At 44.0% G+C, this 19,904-nt stretch overlaps 1 protein-coding gene across 2 annotated transcripts in view; it reads right to left on the bottom strand.

Moving 5' to 3' along the window:
* Nucleotides 1–398: 398 nt before the first annotated feature.
* LOC148068964 (1-phosphatidylinositol 4,5-bisphosphate phosphodiesterase beta-1-like) overlaps nucleotides 399–19,904 on the bottom strand; it is a 57,271-nt gene continuing 37,765 nt past the window's right edge. For both annotated transcript variants that reach the window (XM_087802114.1, XM_087802113.1), the window contains exons 20-32: nucleotides 19,113–19,280; nucleotides 18,250–18,349; nucleotides 17,885–17,989; nucleotides 17,696–17,808; nucleotides 17,491–17,641; nucleotides 17,320–17,373; nucleotides 16,634–16,811; nucleotides 16,375–16,507; nucleotides 16,140–16,216; nucleotides 3,692–3,781; nucleotides 3,560–3,617; nucleotides 3,402–3,488; nucleotides 399–1,854 (exon numbers count right to left, since the gene is read on the bottom strand). In XM_087802114.1, coding sequence (XP_087658240.1) covers nucleotides 1,702–1,854; nucleotides 3,402–3,488; nucleotides 3,560–3,617; nucleotides 3,692–3,781; nucleotides 16,140–16,216; nucleotides 16,375–16,507; nucleotides 16,634–16,811; nucleotides 17,320–17,373; nucleotides 17,491–17,641; nucleotides 17,696–17,808; nucleotides 17,885–17,989; nucleotides 18,250–18,349; nucleotides 19,113–19,280 — 1,467 coding nt within the window. In that variant the 3' untranslated portion in view covers nucleotides 399–1,701. The remainder of the gene's footprint in view (nucleotides 1,855–3,401; nucleotides 3,489–3,559; nucleotides 3,618–3,691; nucleotides 3,782–16,139; nucleotides 16,217–16,374; nucleotides 16,508–16,633; nucleotides 16,812–17,319; nucleotides 17,374–17,490; nucleotides 17,642–17,695; nucleotides 17,809–17,884; nucleotides 17,990–18,249; nucleotides 18,350–19,112; nucleotides 19,281–19,904) is intronic.

Genomic DNA, 19,904 nt, shown 5'->3' on the forward strand with positions numbered 1-19,904 from the left:
ATTGTTGGACATATCATTGTTGGATGAATCATTGTTGGACGAATCATTGTTGGATGAATCATTGTTGGATGAATCATTGTTGGATGAATCATTGTTGGATGAATCATTGTTGGACATATCATTGTTGGACGAATCATCCATCCATCCATCCATCCATCCATCCATCCATCCATCCATCCATCCATCCATCCATCCATCCATCCATCCTCCATCCATCCATCCATCCATCCATCCATCCATCCATCCATCCATCCATCCATCCATCCATCCATCCATCCATCCATCCATCCATCCATCCATCCATCCATCCTCCATCCATCCATCCATCCATCCATCCATCCATCCATCCATCCATCCATCCATCCATCCATCCATGGTAATACAAATAAAAGACAGAAAAGTTTCAAATCATTTTAATAATTGATTTCATTTCAAAGTAGCATTGAAAAGTGTGACGACAACTGAAAGTGATCATAAAACTCATGCTGAGTTCATTAGAAAAACAAACGTCACTTTTTCCACACAAACCCCTAAATTGTGACGCAGCGAGCTCACGTGACCCCTGACCCCCAAATACATGTTGGATTCAGGCGAGATATTTACATTTGCTCACTTTCTTACTGTCTGTCAATCAATCTCTTGGACATGATTCACCGAACAGATCAAACACAAATGAACACGAGCTGATGAATGAATTAACATTTCATTGTTTTATCCCAAAAACTATTTTTACCAGCGTCAGGAATCTTATCATCATTTCCTTTATTCCTGGTGTTATTGTTACACGTTCATTAGCTTAGCATGGTTAGCATGGTTAGCATGGTTAGCATGGTTAGCATGGTTAGCATGGTTAGCATGGTTAGCATGGTTCCAGCTTTATGGCCAAAACATCAGCTTTATTTGTTGCAGCAAAAGCATTTTAAAGCAAGGTTTGCAAAAAATAAAAAAGTTAACAAACAGAATCAGAAACATTTATTGCCAGAACTGTAAACACAACATAGGAATATATAAATAAGTATCTTAAAAGTCATCGACAGTCTCAGTGCTGAAGGCTGGAGACATAAATACAGAAGTAAAAAGAAAACATTTGATAGAATCGAACAAACCTGAAGTTAACATTTCATTTCGTGATTATTTGTACAAACATTTCACTACGACGCGCATAAAACTGCAATAATTACGGATCGAATCCTGTCATTCTAGTCATCGTCGATTAAAAAGTTGAAAAAATCCTCAAAAAGATTAACAGTCCTTTATCTAAGAATTAATGTCATAAAATACTCTTTTATCTTTTTTCATGTGAAGGAAGAAATAAATATTCGGTGACATTTGAAGGAATCATACAACGAACAATTTAAAAAAAATGTGTTTGTGTTTTTCTCTCCAAAGATTCATTCCTCAATGAAAACAAACAAATATGTCGTTGAAGTTCAACCTCAACACACAAAATGATTTGAACTAACACAATATAACACAATAATCCTGCTTGAATCTTTTTTTCAAACTTCCAGATGAAGAAGTTTTTTGTTTGTTTAAAACATAAAACAGGCCTTAAATGTCTCTAATATCTTAAAAGGGAATAAAAGCGACTTAACATGTTTATTCGTCATAAAGTTCATGCAAGTCAAGAGAAAAAGAATCAAAGCGTTCATACAAGAAACAATACAAGTTATGTTGGTAATCATGGGTGTTTCTTGTACCTCAGTCGTCCTCCGACAGCGTCTCGTTGGGGGTCGAGGGTCTGGACATGCTGGTCCCTCGAACCTCCCACTTTCTGTCCTGCAGAAAGTCTCGAATCTCTCCTGGCAGACGATCAAACTTCTCCTGGAACTCCGTCTCGATGTCTCCCTGGAGCTGGAAAGTGTTATTAAAGTCTATTGTCAACCAGGAAACACCATCACAACCGTCAACATCAAGGACGACGTGGAGACAATATTCAAATGCAGAAGCTCAGGAGGCACCAGAGCCCGACCGTGTTTCTTCCTCGACCACAAAGCTCAAGACCAACAGGACTGAAGGACTACAGACCCGTCTGTGCTGCTCAACCTCAAAGGATCACTGACCCCTCATGGATCATTTCAGTTCTGATGATGAAGCTCTGAACTCTGAGTCCTGCAGCCGTGGACAGACCTGTATGTGGTTCTTCAGCGACCCATGCAGTGGGTCCGGGTCCTCCAGGAAAAACCACAGACTCTACTGTCTGAACAAACCATCGGCTTCCTGTCAGTCGGGAATTCATCTCACGGACTCTCGGACCATCAGCACTGGTGCCTCTCAAGGCTGTGTTCTCTCCCCTCTATTCTTCTCCCTGATCATCAACACCTGAAGTCATCCCTCTGTCAGGTCTGTGGACGACACCACTCAGATCTTTATTCAGACGAGACGATCTGCAGATCAGAAGCTGATGGACGGAGGACCTGGTGCAGTGAGAACAACCTGCAGCTAAGAAAACAGTGGAGATGATCGTGGACTTCCTTAAAGACCAACATCAACCCTCAGCATCTCCAGGAGTTTATTGTCAGCTTGTCTTCACTGAGATCTGAAGTCATCGGTCTCATCGTGAAGAAGGATCAGAAGATGAACTTCCTGCGTCGAGGAAATTCAAAGGTCCTGCTGAGAAGGTGATTGGCTGCTTCTTCCATCTCTGCAGGACCTGTCACCAGGACATGGAGGCGTGAAGGATCGAGACCCTCTCACTCTGGACCCTGGTCCAACTGATCCCCTTAAAATCCTCTTTACACAAACAATTTCCCGAAGGAGACCTCCTGAGGGATCAATAAAGTTGTACCTTACCTTACCTCAGGCAGGACTGAGATCCACACCGACCAGAACATCCTGGTTCAACACTCTTTCTACGCGTCTGCTCCGGATCATGATTCAATTTTATCAAAAGTATTTTAGTTTTTATTAATTATTCATTATTTATATGTAATTTTCTTATTTTATTTTCATTTGTTGTATTTCTTTCATACCTTTTGATTGAATCCATGATTTCCTTCTTTTATTCGGACACCTGTGTTGTGTTGAAAACTGTCAATCAGAGTTTGTGTCTCAGTGACCTTCAGATTATATTGACGTTATTTTGGTGAATTATTTATGATCAAAGAAAAGAAAAAGAAAATGAAAGAAAAAAAAGATTCCACTAGAGGTCAGTGTTTCTGTTTCTAAAGATCTGGTTTAGTTGATAGAAATCAAACAATTGTTATGCAAGTAACTTGAATTGTAACATAACTTTACAGAAAGCACTGACCTTTGACCTGAGACACAAGAATGAGCTCTACAGACACAAATTCCCTCCAAAAAGAAAAACTTGAGGCGATTTACGAAGTTTGTAAAGTTTTGCATGAGAGCTTCACACACGTCTTCTACTGTTGCAGTGCTTTATGGAAGTGTTGCTGTACCTTCGGCTTCAGGTCGTGGATCTCTTGAAGCAGGAGGTCGTGCTGCTCCAACATCTGGTCGTGTCGCTTGGTTTGCGTCTCCTCGAGCTGCAGAAGATAAGATGGTCATCCATCCAGATGTTTCCATCAAAGCTCATACTTGAACCCAGATTTCTCACCCGTTTTATGTTCTGAACGACTTCATTGACGTAAGATTTATTGATCTCCATCTTCTCCCTGAGAAGAGATGAAGTTTGAGATAAATGTTTTTTACGTTGTGATGTCAGAAGATGTCTGTTCATGGATCGTACTCTTCTGCCAGATGTTTCTCTTTGGTCTTCGCCTGGTTGATCTTCTCGGTTCTCCGTCGATCCATCTGTCGCTTCAGCTCTTTCTTCTCCCTGAGAACATAGACCTTTGAAGATGATCTTGTTACTCTGTTTGTTCAGCAGCTGTTCCTCAGACTGACTCCTTATCTGCAGCAGAAGATTTTAATTTTATTATAATTAGACAGTTTTTTTAATTTTAATTTATTATTATTAGACAGTAGAAGTTATTTTAAGACTCAAGTTACTTTTCAAGCTTGGAGCTAGAAAAGTAATCATGTTTAAGTTCCTCAGAGTAGAAAGACTAGGTACTCCATAATAATACTATATTTGATTTAAGCCTTTCTTAGCACTCAAGGTTGTTTCCCCGAAAACACAAAAATAACACAATACTACAAAATCACATGAAAAACCCCATCATTTTTTCTTGCTCCAAATGATTTTTGTCGAAATAGATAAAAGCACTAATAATAGTATTGATCAACACTTGCCTTCGTACATTCATCTCTTTTCTATGCATTTGTGATAAAACTATCATATTTAATGAGGACAGGATGATTAATATGACATTAATGAATAAAAGTTTCCCATGATGACAGTTTCACGAGTCCTTATAAGAGAAGTCAGTGATTTGGTTTCTTGTCCTTCTGGACCTCAGAGCTGCTGTAGACACAACATTATTTATATCTTATATCTTCTCTAAACAACTTGATTAGAAGACACACAACATGTCAGAGTTATGCTGATGACACTCAACTGTACTTGTCAATGAAGCAGATGAAATAAATCAGCTACACAACTACAGTCCTGTATTACACATTTACACAACTACACAACTACAGTCCTGTATTACACATATACACAACTACACAACTACAGTCCTGTATTACACATATACACAACTACAGTCCTGTATTACACATATACACAACTACACAACTACAGTCCTGCATTACACATATACACAACTACAGTCCTGTATTACACAACTACAGTCCTGTATTACACATATACACAACCACAGTCCTGTATTACACATATACACAAGGTAAGGTAAGGTAAAACTTTAACTACACAACTACAGTCCTGTATTACACATATACACAACTAAACAACTACAGTCCTGTATTACACATATACACAACTACAGTCCTGTATTACACATATCAACAGCTACACAACTACAGTCCTGTATTACACATATCAACAGCTACACAACTACACTCATGTATTACACATATCAACAGCTACACAACTACACTGCTGTATCACACATATCAACAGCTACACAACTACACTCCTGTATCACACATATCAACAGCTACACAACTACACTCCTGTATTACACATATCAACAGCTACACAACTACACTGCTGTATCACACATATCAACACCTACACAACTACACTCATGTATTACACATATCAACAGCTACACAACTACACTCCTGTATCACACATATCAACAGCTACACAACTACACTCCTGTATTACACATATCAACAGCTACACAACTACACTGCTGTATCACACATATCAACAGCTACACAACTACACTCATGTATTACACATATCAACAGCTACACAACTACACTCATGTATTACACATATCAACAGCTACACAACTACACTCATGTATTACACATATCAACAGCTACACAACTACACTCATGTATTACACATATCAACAGCTACACAACTACACTCATGTATTACACATATCAACAGCTACACAACTACACTCATGTATTACACATATCAACAGCTTCACAACTACACTGCTGTATCACACATATCAACAGCTACACAACTACACTCCTGTATCACACATATCAACAGCTACACAACTACACTGCTGTATCACACATATCAACAGCTACACAACTACACTCCTGTATCACACATATCAACAGCTACACAACTACACTCCTGTATTACACATATCAACAGCTACACAACTACACTCCTGTATCACACATATCAACAGCTACACAACTACACTGCTGTATCACACATATCAACAGCTAAACAACTACACTCATGTATTACACATATCAACAGCTACACAACTACACTCATGTATCACACATATCAACAACTACACAACTACACTCATGTATTACACATATCAACAGCTACACAACTACACTCCTGTATCACACATATCAACAGTTAAACAACTACACTCATGTATTACACATATCAACAGCTACACAACTACACTCCTGTATCACACATATCAACAACTACACAACTACACTCATGTATTACACATATCAACAGCTACACAACTACACTCCTGTATCACACATATCAACAGCTACACAACTACACTCCTGTATCACACATATCAACAGCTACACAACTACACTCATGTATCACACATATCAACAGCTACACAACTACAGTCCTGTATTACACATATCAACAGCTACACAACTACACTCCTGTATTACACATATCAACAGCTACACAACTACAGTCCTGTATCACACATATCAACAGCTACACAACTACACTCATGTATCACACATATGTTCTACTAGTTGGTTCACAACATCTCAGACAATCATTAACTAATGATACACAACTAAGCTCCTGCTACGAGCACCACTGTAAAGAATCAGGGTTTGACGAGATCCTATCATTTCACACAAACTAATCTCACGTCTACTTCCACCTTCGTAACATTTCAAAAATCTCTTCCTTTGATGCTGAGAAACTCTTTGGTTCCTCCAGACTGCTGTAAGATCTTCTCTCAGGATCTTCAGCTCATTCATCTCTCGTGACTAAGACTAAGGGACTCACCTGTAACTCACCTGTGCTGTCTTTACATTGACTTCAGTAGAATTTAAAATCCTTCCTTTAACCTTCAAAGCTTTACTTCTTTGAGTAAATCATCACAAAACTAATCCAAACGTATCAACCTCTAGTTACATCTTAAACTCTATTAGTTAAACCACAAATCTCTAAATGTAGATTTGGAGCCAGGGCCTTCCGTTTTCAAGCCCCTCTGCTGTGGAACCAACTACTGACTTCAGTCCAGACTCTCTATGTTTAAGATTCATCTTAAAACTCTATATTTAAGATTCATCTTAAAACTCTCTATAGTCTAAGATTGTTGGAGGAGTTTTAGACTCTGATCTGTTTATCCTTCTTTACATTCATCACCTGTTTAAACAATTTTGCTTTTTACTGGAGCTTCATGGACTCTTTTATACTGTATCCTCCCTCACTCTTCTCTCTTCTTTTCTCTCACTGTATCCTCCCTCACTCTTCTCTCTTCTTTTCTCTCACTGTATCCTCCCTCACTCTTCTCTCTTCTTTTCTCTCACTGTATCCTCCCTCACTCTTCTTTTCTCTCACTGTATCCTCCCTCACTCTTCTCTCTTCTTTTCTCTCACTGTATCCTCCCTCACTCTTCTCTCTTCTTTTCTCTCACTGTATCCTCCCTCACTCTTCTCTCTTCTTTTCTCTCACTGTATCCTCCCTCACTCTTCTCTCTTCTTTTCTCTCACTGTATCCTCCCTCACTCTTCTCTCTTCTTTTCTCTCACTGTATCCTCCCTCACTCTTCTCTCTTCTTTTCTCTCACTGTATCCTCCTCACTCTTCTCTCTTCTTTTCTCTCACTGTATCCTCCCTCACTCTTCTCTCATCTTTTCTCTCACTTTATCCTCCCTCACTCTTCTCTCATCTTTTCTCTCACTGAATCCTCCCTCACTCTTCTCTCTTCTTTTCTCTCACTGTATCCTCCCTCACTCTTCTCTCTTCTTTTCCACTGTATCATCCCTCACTCTTCTCTCTTCTTTTCTCTCACTGTATCCTCCCTAACTCTTCTCTTTTCTCTCACTGTATCCTCCCTCACTCTTCTCTTTTCTCTCACTGTATCCTCCCTCACTCTTCTCTTTTCTCTCACTGTATCCTCCCTCACTCTTCTCTTTTCTCTCACTGTATCCTCCCTCACTCTTCTCTTTTCTCTCACTGTATCCTCCCTCACTCTTCTCTTTTCTCTCACTGTATCCTCCCTCACTCTTCTCTTTCCTCTCACTGTATCCTCCCTCGATCTTCTCTTTCCTCTCACTGAATCCTCCCTCACTCTTCTCTCCTCTTTTCTCTCACTATATCCTCCCTCACTCTTCTCTTTCCTCTCACTGTATCCTCCCTCACTCTTCTCTCCTCTTTTCTCTCACTGTATCCTCCCTCACGCTTCTCTCCTCTTTTCTCTCACTGTATCCTCCCTCACTCTTCTCTTTCCTCTCACTGTATCCTCCCTCACTCTTCTCTCATCTTTTCTCTCACTGTATCCTCCCTCACTCTTCTCTTTTCTCTCACTGTATCCTCCCTCACTCTTCTCTTTCCTCTCACTGTATCCTCCCTCGATCTTCTCTTTCCTCTCACTGAATCCTCCCTCACTCTTCTCTCCTCTTTTCTCTCACTATATCCTCCCTCACTCTTCTCTTTCCTCTCACTGTATCCTCCCTCACTCTTCTCTCCTCTTTTCTCTCACTGTATCCTCCCTCACGCTTCTCTCCTCTTTTCTCTCACTGTATCCTCCCTCACTCTTCTCTTTCCTCTCACTGTATCCTCCCTCACTCTTCTCTCTTCCTTTCTCTCACTTCCGGTTTCCGGTGTGTGTGAGTGGTGTGAGCGTGAGTGTGCGGGAAGCGCGGAGTTTGAAAGTTTTGGTGGATTCGTGGTTTCTGCGGTTTCTCCTCAAACTGATCTTCCTCGTCACTGGTTTCAATACATGATCAGGTAAGATTTTTTCGTTTATTCGTATCGACGAGCGATTCTCGTGTCGTCAGGTGTGTCCTCCGGAGGAATGACGTCCTCTGTGACGTCGACTCCGTCTATCCGGCAGGGAGTGCGCATAGTCCCGCAGGACCCCGACGTCACTGTCGAGGAGGTTCTACTGTGTGTCGGTGAGCAAGTGGGTCATAAAAAATGCTCTTTTGCATCACGAATGAATAAAGCTGTGGTGGTGTTTCTGACGGAGGAAACATGCGTGTTCGAGCTGATAGAAAAAGGTGTTTTTGTCAGAGACGCGTTCGTTCAGGTGTCACCGATGTCGGTTCCGTCCACACGGATCACTGTGTCCGGTGTCCCGCCCTTCATCACCAATGAAAGTCTAGAGAGCGAGCTGCGGCGGTTCGGGAAGTTCGCGAGTGGCTTTAAGACGGTTAACCTGGGATGTAAAGATCCCAGACTGAAGCATGTCCAGTCTCTGAGAAGACAAGCCTTCATGTTCCTGGACTCACCTGCGCAGACGCTGGAGGTTTCTTTCCGCGTTAAACATGGCGATGGATTATATATGGTGTACGCGAGCTCAGGGCAGTTCAAATGTTTCGAGTGTGGAGATGTTGGACACAAACGTGCAGCGTGTCCGCACAGGGAGAGCGTGGCGGCGGCCGCGGTGGGCTCCTCACCTGGCGCCGCGGTGAGCTGCTCACCTGGCGCCGCGGTGAGCTCCTCACCTGGCGCCGCGGTGGGCTCCTCACCTGGCGCCGCGGTGAGCTCCTCACCTGGCGCCGCGGTGGGCTCCTCACCTGGCGCCGCGGTGGGCTCCTCACCTGGCGCCGCGGTGGGCTCCTCACCTGGCGCCGCGGTGGGCTCCTCACCTGGCGCCGCGGTGGGCTCCTCACCTGGCGCCGCGGTGGGCTCCTCACCTGGCGCCGCGGTGAGCTCCTCACTTGGCGCCGCGGTGGGCGCCTCACCTGGCGCCGCGGTGGGCTCCTCACCTGGCGCCGCGGTGAGCTCCTCACTTGGCGCCGCGGTGGGCTCCTCACCTGGCGCCGCGGTGAGCTCCTCACCTGGCGCCGCGGTGAGCGCCTCACCTGGCGCCGCTGCGCGCTCGCCAGCGGAGCAGAAGGACGCGCAGGTGACAGGTGTCAGTCAGCACACGGAGGACCATAAAGAGGCTGCTGAAGCAACAGCCTCCACGAGTGTCGATCAAACCGTCATCGATGAAACCGTGGAAGAAAACCAAGAGTGTAACAGTCAAGAATCGTGTCACGTGGATGACATGGAATATGGATCAGACTCGGACGCAGTGTCTGTGTGTGAAAACGTCAGAAGTGTAGACGATCTCTACTCTCTAGAAGAGATCAACAATTTCCTCGACGTGACGTATAACAAATCTATAAACATTACTGATCATTTTAGCAACACTGAAAAGTTCATTAAATCTGTGAACGCAATAAAAAAACTGGTTGGAGTTGAAGTCCTGGATGAAAGAAAACGTTATCGCTTAAAGAAACACGTCACGGCTCTAAGAAAAGCAAGAAATACTAGAACTGTTAGAAATAAAAAGTAAAAATGATCATGTATCACTTGGGCTCCTACTTTTCTACTCTCATTGTTTCTTCTGTCTCTTTGTGTTTGTTTCTCACCCCCTTTGCCTCCAATGCAGAACCTTAGGATCGGATCTTTGAACATAAACGGTGGGAGAGACAGACAGAAAAAGGCTCTAATAGCTGAAATAGTTTTTCAAAAAAAGATAGATGTGCTCTTCTTACAAGAAACACATACCAAGCTAGAGGATGAGGTAGAATGGGGGCTATGGTGGGGGGGTTCCTACGCTCTAAGCCATGGCACCAGCTGCAGTGCAGGAGTAGCTGTCATGGTTAGACCAGGACTAAACTTAACAATTCTTTCCACCACTGAAGTGATACAGGGTCGGCTTCTAATTGTTGAGGTGGAATTAGAAGGTTCTGTGTTCTGTCTAGTTAATGTATATGCTCCGAATGATGGACTGGGAAGAATAACCCTCTGGTCCTCCCTAAAGAACCAGTTAGAAAAACTTAATCAAGACCAACTAGTCATTGGTGGGGATTTTAACTGCACTTTGAACTCTGTCATGGACAGGACGGGGAAGGAGCCCCACCCACAAGCATGTCAAAAACTCCAGACTGTAATTTCCCATCTAGACCTGGTAGACGCTTGGAGAGTCAAGCATCCCCGCTCTAGACAGTACACATGGGTGAGGGCCACAACATCTGCAGCTAGGCTAGACAGGTTCTATATCTCCCAGCATCTCACATCCAGACTCGCACACAGTGACATCAGCCCAGTTGGTTTTACCGACCACCACCTAGTCACCGTAACTCTGGTCAGCTCGCCGGGTGTTAGGGTTAAGTCCCACTGGTTTTTTAACAACAAACTACTACAAGATAGTGCCTTCTGTCAGGGATTTGAGATTCTCTGGGAGCAATGGAAAGGAAAGAAGAGTAGCTTCAGTTCTCTAAAGCAGTGGTGGGAAGTTGGGAAGACGCAAATTCGTCTTTTTTGCCAACAACACACCTCCCACTCCACGGCAACAATTAAGGCAGCAGTCCACAAGCTTGAAGTCGGAATTAAAGAAATAGAGAAAGAACTGCACAGTAATTCAGATCCTGCCTCTGCTCAACTTCTTAAAGGGAAAAAATCAGAGTTGAGCTCCCTCCTGCAAGAAAGAGTGAAAGGAGCCCTTGTCAGGTCTCGTTTTCTCCAACTTAAAGACATGGATGCCCCGACAGCTTTCTTTTTCAACCTGGAAAGATCGGCGGCACAGAAGAAGCAGATGACCTGCCTGAAGCTTCCTGGAGGAAGAGTGACCACGAACATGGGTGAGATAACGAGCCATGCTGTGGACTTCTACACTGAACTCTTCGGGGCGGGACACTGCAATATGGAGTGTCGGGAGGACCTTCTGAAGGAGCTTCCCCAACTCAGCCCAGAAGAGAAAGATGGCTTGGACTGTGAGCTGACCCTGGACGAGCTAACAGATTCTGTCAATCAACTGGCATCAGGACGTGCACCTGGCATTGATGGACTGTCTGCAGACTTCTTCAAGCACTTCTGGAACTTTCTGGGACCCGATCTGCATGAGGTGTTCATTGAGTGCTTTGGAACAGGATCGCTTCCTGCTTCCTGCCAGCGAGCGGTACTGTCTCTGCTGCCCAAGAAGGGCGACCTGGCCTTATTAAAGAACTGGAGGCCAGTGGCACTGCTTTGCACTGACTATAAAATCATTTCTCGAGCTCTATCTAACAGACTAAAAAACTGCTTGGCTACGATCGTCCACACGGATCAAACATATTGTGTGCCAGACCGAACAATAATGGATAACATCTTTTTAGTCCGAGACATCATTGACTTCTGTAGGGCTTCCAATGATGCAAATGCTGGTATTTTGTGTCTTGACCAGGAAAAAGCTTTTGACAGAGTCGACCATTCTTATTTGTTTTCTGCACTAAGGGCTTTTGGTTTTGGTGAAGGCTTCTTGTCATGGGTTAGAGTTTTATACAGTGGAGCTCAGTGCTTGGTTAAGACGGGGGCAGGGCTGAGTCGACCCGTCCCAGTGCGGCGGGGTATCAGGCAGGGCTGTCCCATCTCGGGTCAGCTTTACAGCTTAGCCATTGAACCCCTGTTGCACAGGATAAGGGATGGGCTCAGTGGCCTTGCCCTTCCTGGGTACTCATCTCTTGATCAGCAACCAACCCTATCCGCCTACGCAGATGATGTGACAGTATTTATAAGCTGCCAAACAGATGTAAATCATCTGCAAGACACCTTATCCCTCTTTGAAAAGGCTTCTTCTGCACGGGTGAATTGGGCTAAAAGTGAAGCACTGCTGGTGGGGGATTGGAGGGGTCTCTCAGCACCCTGTCTACCAGGAGCGCTAAAATGGGGGAAAGAGGGCTTAAAGGTACTGGGAGTGTTTTTGGGCACAGATGATTTTCAAAAGAAGAACTGGGAGGGCATTCAGGAGAAGGTGTGTGCGCGGTTATCCAAATGGAAATGGTTGCTCCCCCAGCTGTCCTATAGGGGAAGAGTCCTTGTCGCCAATAATTTGGTCGCCTCGGCTCTCTGGCACAGGTTTTTTGCCATCAGGCCACCAAAGAGCCTGGTAGGGAACATCCAGAGGATCATCGCAGACTTCTTTTGGTCCGGAAAGCATTGGACTCGTGCAGCCTCCCTCTATCTGCCGGTGGCTGAAGGGGGTCAGGGGTTAATCGACATCCGTTCAAAAGTTGTCTCCTTCAGACTCCAAGTAGCACAAAGACTCCTCTATGAATGTGGCCCGTCTTGGTTCAACACGGCCCGACTGCTGCTGAGGAGAGCAGGGCGGCTGGGATACGATAAACACTTGTTCCTCTTGCAACAAGAGCATCTGGATTCTACTGGACTCACAGGTTTTTATTGCTCAGTGTTGGAGGCATGGGGGGCTATCAAGACGACAAGAACTCCAGAGGCAAGACCCAGATTTTGGCTACTTGAAGAACCTCTGTTTTTTAACAACTTCCTCCCCAGTTTGTCATTGCAGTCCGCCAGTCTATGTACCAGCCTAAGACAGGCTGGCTGCACCAAACTGGGCAACCTTTTAAAAATGACAGCTGCTTCAGTGGATGACCTGAGGGCAAGGAGCAGCATCACCTCTGCGAGGCTCATTAACAAGGTGGTGCAGGAAGTCTACGAAGCACTACCAGGACATCTGCAAGAGGCTGCAAGGGACACATCTTTCTTGGAGCAATGGACGGGAGAGGTGGATTACAGCTTCCCCTCCTTATACATCGGCCCAGCAGTGGGAGAATGGCAGGAGGGAGGAGGTCAGCTGTTGACCTTCAAAACCCCTCACCTGGACAATTTTAAAAGCACCAAGAAGAAGTCGCTCTACCAGGTCTGTGTGAAGACCCTGAACTTGAACGCTCTGGCGGGCCTAAGAGAGTCGAGGTGGACTGATTATTTGGTGCAAATACCTCCCCGAAAGGCAGCTGGCGGTCCCTGTACAAACTACCCATTGAAAAACGGGTAGCAGACCTCCAGTGGAGGGTTGTGCACGGTGCAATAGCTACAAACAGGTACAGAGCACACCTGGACCCTGGGGTGGGAGAGGGGTGTCTTTTCTGTTCAAAGTCCGAGACTCTGGCACACATTTTTATAGAATGTCCTCGGCTCATAGCACTGTTTGCACTTTTGAGGAGGTGGTTTCTAGGGTTCACTGAGGTGTTTTCGCTTGATTTGTTCATTTTCGGTCCCAAATACACTGCACAGAAGAAGGGCACTCATACTCTTGTTAATTTTTTGTCTGGCTCTGCCAAGTTGGCCATTTGGTTGACGAGGAGGAACAGGGCGAGAGGTGTCGGCAGTGAGGACCCAGTACTGGTCCTGAAGGGTCTGTTAAGAAGTAGACTCAATGCAGAGCTCTCCTATTACAGGATTACAGGAAATGTACCTAAGTTTTGTCAGATTTGGGCTGTTGGGGGTATTTTGTGTTCTGTTAGTCAAGACAATGAGGTGAACATCAATGTATGATTATTTTGTTTTGTCTGTTGCCTCATTTTTTTTTCCTCCTCTGTGATGCTTTATTTTCTCTATTTCAATAACACCTGATTTGTAGTTGTTGTGATTAATTGTATTTGCAATAGTTAATAAAAGGAATTAAACCTCAAACCTCTCTCACTGTATCCTCGCTCACTCTTCTCTCTTCTTTTCTCTCACTGTATCCTCCCTCACTCTTCTCTCTTCTTTTCTCTCACTGTATCCTCCCTCACTCTTCTCTCCTCTTTTCTCTCACTGTATCCTCGCTCACTCTTCTCTCTTCTTTTCTCTCACTGTATCCTCCCTCACTCTTCTCTCCTCTTTTCTCTCACTGTATCCTCCCTTACTCTTCTCTCCTCTTTTCTCTCACTGTATCCTCCCTAACTCTTCTCTCTTCTTTTCTCTCACTGTATCCTCCCTCACTCTTCTCTCTTCTTTTCTCTCACTGTATCCTCCCTCACTCTCATCTTTTCTCTCACTGAATCCTCCCTCACTCTTCTCTCCTCTTTTCTCTCACTGTATCCTCCCTCACTCTTCTCTTTTCTCTCACTGTATCCTCCCTCACTCTTCTCTCTTCTTTTCTCTCACTGTATCCTCCCTCACTCTTCTCTCTTCTTTTCTCTCACTGTATCCTCCCTCACTCTTCTCTCTTCTTTTCTCTCACTGTATCCTCCCTCACTCTTCTCTCTTCTTTTCTCTCACTGTATCCTCCCTCACTCTTCTCTCTTCTTTTCTCTCACTGTATCCTCCCTAACTCTTCTCTCTTCTTTTCTCTCACTGTATCCTCCCTCACTCTCCTCTTTTCTCTCACTGTATCCTCCCTCACTCTTCTCTTTTCTCTCACTGTATCCTCCCTCACTCTTCTCTCTTCTTTTCTCTCACTGTATCCTCCCTCACTCTTCTCTCTTCTTTTCTCTCACTGTATCCTCCCTCACTCTTCTCTCTTCTTTTCTCTCACTGTATCCTCCCTAACTCTTCTCTCTTCTTTTCTCTCACTGTATCCTCCCTAACTCTTCTCTCTTCTTTTCTCTCACTGTATCCTCCCTCACTCTTCTCTTTTCTCTCACTGTATCCTCCCTCACTCTTCTCTCTTCTTTTCTCTCACTGTATCCTCCCTAACTCTTCTCTCTTCTTTTCTCTCACTGTATCCTCCCTCACTCTTCTCTTTTCTCTCACTGTATCCTCCCTCACTCTTCTCTCTTCTTTTCTCTCACTGTATCCTCCCTAACTCTTCTCTCTTCTTTTCTCTCACTGTATCCTCCCTCACTCTTCTCTTTTCTCTCACTGTATCCTCCCTCACTCTTCTCTCTTCTTTTCTCTCACTGTATCCTCCCTCACTCTTCTCTTTTCTCTCACTGTATCCTCCCTCACTCTTCTCTCTTCTTTTCTCTCACTGTATCCTCCCTCACTCTTCTCTCTTCTTTTCTCTCACTGTATCCTCCCTAACTCTTCTCTCTTCTTTTCTCTCACTGTATCCTCCCTAACTCTTCTCTCTTATTTTCTCTCACTGTATCCTCCCTCACTCTTCTCTTTTCTCTCACTGTATCCTCCCTCACTCTTCTCTCTTCTTTTCTCTCACTGTATCCTCCCTAACTCTTCTCTCTTCTTTTCTCTCACTGTATCCTCCCTCACTCTTCTCTTTTCTCTCACTGTATCCTCCCTCACTCTTCTCTCTTCTTTTCTCTCACTGTATCCTCCCTCACTCTTCTCTTTTCTCTCACTGTATCCTCCCTCACTCTTCTCTCTTCTTTTCTCTCACTGTATCCTCCCTCACTCTTCTCTCTTCTTTTCTCTCACTGTATCCTCCCTCACTCTTCTCTCTTCTTTTCTCTCACTGCATCCTCCCCCACTCTTCTCTCCATCCATCTGTCTATCCCTCCATCCTTCCTCCCAGTTGGTCACAGCAGGAGTCAACACAGTCTGGTTCTGCTCCAGGTTTCTTCTAAATGGAAGTTTTTCTCTCCCCTGTCACATGTGATTCACTCGTTGTTTATACTTTTCGCCAACATCGTCTCTAACTGTCCTCAGATTTATTTTTTTTTGTTCTTTGAAACTTGAAATAAAGTTGAATTAAAGTTATTCCGAAACACGAAAAACAGCTTCATACAATAATGCAGTTATTCCATCACTTACTTGTCACAGATGTCTTTGAGTTTCTTCATCTGGGTATTGTGAGTCTCCTGCGCCAGAGTGACCAGTCGTTCTGTCAGCTGGAAGAGAGAGATTTGAATGCTCATGTTATTCAAAGGTTTCAGCTATAGTTTATATTTCAGTTCTCTTTTGCATCCAATGTTTTCTTTTTCACAATTAGATGATTTTTTTCTAACCAGTTTGTATTAAACCAACGTGACTTTCAACTTTAAGATACCGTTTTAATATGTTCTCTCTGCAGGTACTTCTGACTGTAGTATTGTTCCTGCCTCAGAGCCAGAAGCTGCTGCTGCTGCTCGTCTCTCAGGCCACGAAGGCGTTTGTCCTTTTCAGCGTCAGACCTGGAAGCCCTGTTGCAGATACAAGAACCCTCAGACCAAAAACACACTTAGTGTAGGTTAGCTAGAGATCCAAGAAGAATGAGGTCAATAACCGTGACCTCATAGGATCAAAGCACATTTATGTTTCAGGTTTACCTGCTCTTGCTGCACTGTCGGGCGCTTTTCTTGTACTTGTTGTTAAGGTCTCGAAGGAGCTCAGAGGTTTTCTTCTGGTGTCTCCTCACCAGATCTTTTAGCTCCTTAAACTGTCGTCTTTGCTCTTTCAGGTAAACCTTCGACTGCTGCAGGGTCTCCACCGTGCACTGTAACACACCTGAAGACACACACCTCTGAAGACAAGCACCTCTGTAGACACACACCTGTGAAGACACACACGTGTGAAGACACACACCTCTGAAGACACACACCTCTGAAGACACACACCTCTGAAGACACACACCTGTGAAGACACACACCTGTGAAGACACACACCTCTGAAGACACACACCTCTGAAGACACACACCTGTGAAGACACACCTCTGAAGACACACACCTGTGAAGACACACACCTCTGAAGACACACACCTCTGAAGACACACACCTCTGAAGACACACACCTCTGAAGACACACACCTGTGAAGACACACACCTCTGAAGACACACACCCCTGAAGACACACACCTCTGAAGACACACACCTCTACCATAAGTAAGGCTGATATGAGGTACATCTTGATGGATGATGAACATTTAGAACGTCATCCTCAGTTAAGTGTCATTTCTTCCTCTCCTCCCTTTTCTCTTCCTCCTCTCAGATCAAAGATAAACTATAAAGGACTGACCTACTAAAACACTGGACACCAGATCTTCATTCTTGGCTGCTGGTTTGCTGGCATCTGTGAAGCATCGTGGATGTAAAGTGGGTATCATGACATCATCATTATATCATGACATCATCATTATATCATGACATCATCATTATATCATGACATCATGGAATCTGTGGAACAAACCTGCCGCAGCCACTTGCTGATTGGCTGCTGAAGCTTTAGGCGTCGTGGCTACAGTGGTGTGACCTGCTGGTGCTGATCCGGGATTCAGTCCGTTCTCTACCGAAGCACACTTCACGTCACTCTTGAGGCCCACTGAGCCGTCGGTCTCTTCCTGAAATGAAGCAACAATGTTTGCTCCACGGAGGAGGACACGAGACGAACGGACCTCCAGCTGTGTTTCCTCCTCGCTGTCCTCCAGAGTCAGAGCCGCCAGTTGTTTGGATCTTTGTTCCAGCAAGTTGACGTAGCGAATCGGGTTGGACAAAGCCTCGATCACATCTGTGGTGGACGCACACATGGTTGCATGAGAAAAAAAGCAACAAAGATGTCGGTCATACCTTCATAAAACATTTACCTGCAAAGGTGTCAGGGACGTAATCTTTCACCTCGATGTAGACGAAGACGGCTGGAAGAATCAGAGACTGGTTCTTCTCACTTCTCAGGCCGATATAACGATACCCTTGACGGACGAGACAAACGAGGACATTTAAGAAAGACAGATTAAGATGAAGCCGCTATCAGTTAAGAATAATTGCGATATATCTACTCAAATAAATATTGGTACGATGGGTGTCACTCACCTGGTAAGACAGGTAAACTGACTTTGAACCATGAGAAACATGACTGTGTTTTATATTTTACGAGTGAAATAAGACTTCATCAAAAATCAACCAAAAACACTATGAATTTACAAACTAAATCAATGATCAGAAGGAGTACCTGGTCTGATGGCGGAGACAGGTATGATGCGGTGACCTATGAACTTTCCTCCTTCTTCAAATGCTGCGATTCTTAGAGAAGCCAAAGTGGGAAGAATCACCTGTGAGAGTAACGCTGGTTGTGATTTGAGTAAAAGCCACAATCCACTCAATTTATATATGTCTCTCTCTTATTGTATATGAGTATGACTTTCACGATCTTCTCTTGTTCTCTGACACGGACGTCATGTGACGTCTATCAGTCCGTTGGCATAATAACTGAAGAACTGGTGGAATATTAGACGAAGATCAGTTGCTGTTTAGTTGTTTCAAATGTTCCTTAAACTGTTTGATGAGATCAAATCAATCTCCAGAGGGATTAATAAAGTCCATTTTATTTTAATGTCACAAAACCTCACTTCATTTCATGACCTTATTTTTAAAATATATATTTTTTTATTTTATTTCTTGAACAAGACCATTTTTATCTGAACTGTGTAGATAAAAACATTTAAAGTCAAAAATAAATCTTATAAAGATGTCGATATCGCACATGATCTTGTGATTATTGTGTATATTTCTCTCATAAAGTTGATCTAATCTAATCTAATCTATGTGTCAGTTCCTCCTAATCTTCTAATGGCTGCTGTTTCTTAATCATATATAATAATCATTTGCTTTATGGGTGACTTGCTGAAGTTGTTTTATCGTGATCATTATTTTTAATTCAGTTTCATCTGCTCTTTCCTCCACTGATGATGTACTCAGTGAATAGATTGTTGGAGGAACCAGAGCTAACTTCTCCTTATATTTGAGTGAACCCTGAGATGAATCATGATCTTCCTACAGCAACACAACATGGATCCACTTTTGTCTCTCCTCCACCTTCTTGAACGTAATTGGCTCCTCGTCCCACACTGGGTTGATGGCGTTGTTGTTCTGAGAGGTTTTGGTCTTCAGTGCTTTCCTCCTGGTGTCTGCAGGGAGTCCAAACATCTCCACCTCCACGTAGACGCCCACGCGACGCTCCGTGAGGAACTGTCCTGAGATCACCTGAGAGAAGATAAAAGAGTTTGGATCGTGAGTCAGATCAAGAATCGTTATGTTCTCTCAGTCAAGGTTCGTCATCTGTGTCTAAAATGTGTGAAATCTTTAACATCTCGCTGTTGCTAAATCATCTGCCTTTAAGTGATGGAGCTTCGGTGTGTGAAGATATCCTCACCTGTCAGGTGTGTGTGAAGATATCCTCACCTGTCAGGTGTGTGAAGATATCCTCACCTGTCAGGTGTGTGAGAAGATATCCTCACCTGTCAGGTGTGTGAGAAGATATCCTCACCTGTCAGGTGTGTGAGAAGATATCCTCACCTGTCAGGTGTGTGTGAAGATATCCTCACCTGTCAGGTGTGTGAGAAGATATCCTCACCTGTCAGGTGTGTGAGAAGATATCCTCACCTGTCAGGTGTGTGAGAAGATATCCTCACCTGTCAGGTGTGTGTGAAGATATCCTCACCTGTCAGGTGTGTGTGAAGATATCCTCACCTGTCAGGTGTGTGAGAAGATATCCTCACCTGTCAGGTGTGTGAGAAGATATCCTCACCTGTCAGGTGTGTGAGAAGATATCCTCACCTGTCAGGTGTGTGTGAAGATATCCTCACCTGTCAGGTGTGTGTGAAGATA

The sequence above is a fragment of the Callionymus lyra genome, chromosome 11 (assembly GCF_982586985.1).
Source record: "Callionymus lyra chromosome 11, fCalLyr1.hap1.1, whole genome shotgun sequence".
In the NCBI taxonomy this organism is placed as follows: Eukaryota; Metazoa; Chordata; class Actinopteri; order Syngnathiformes; family Callionymidae; genus Callionymus; species Callionymus lyra.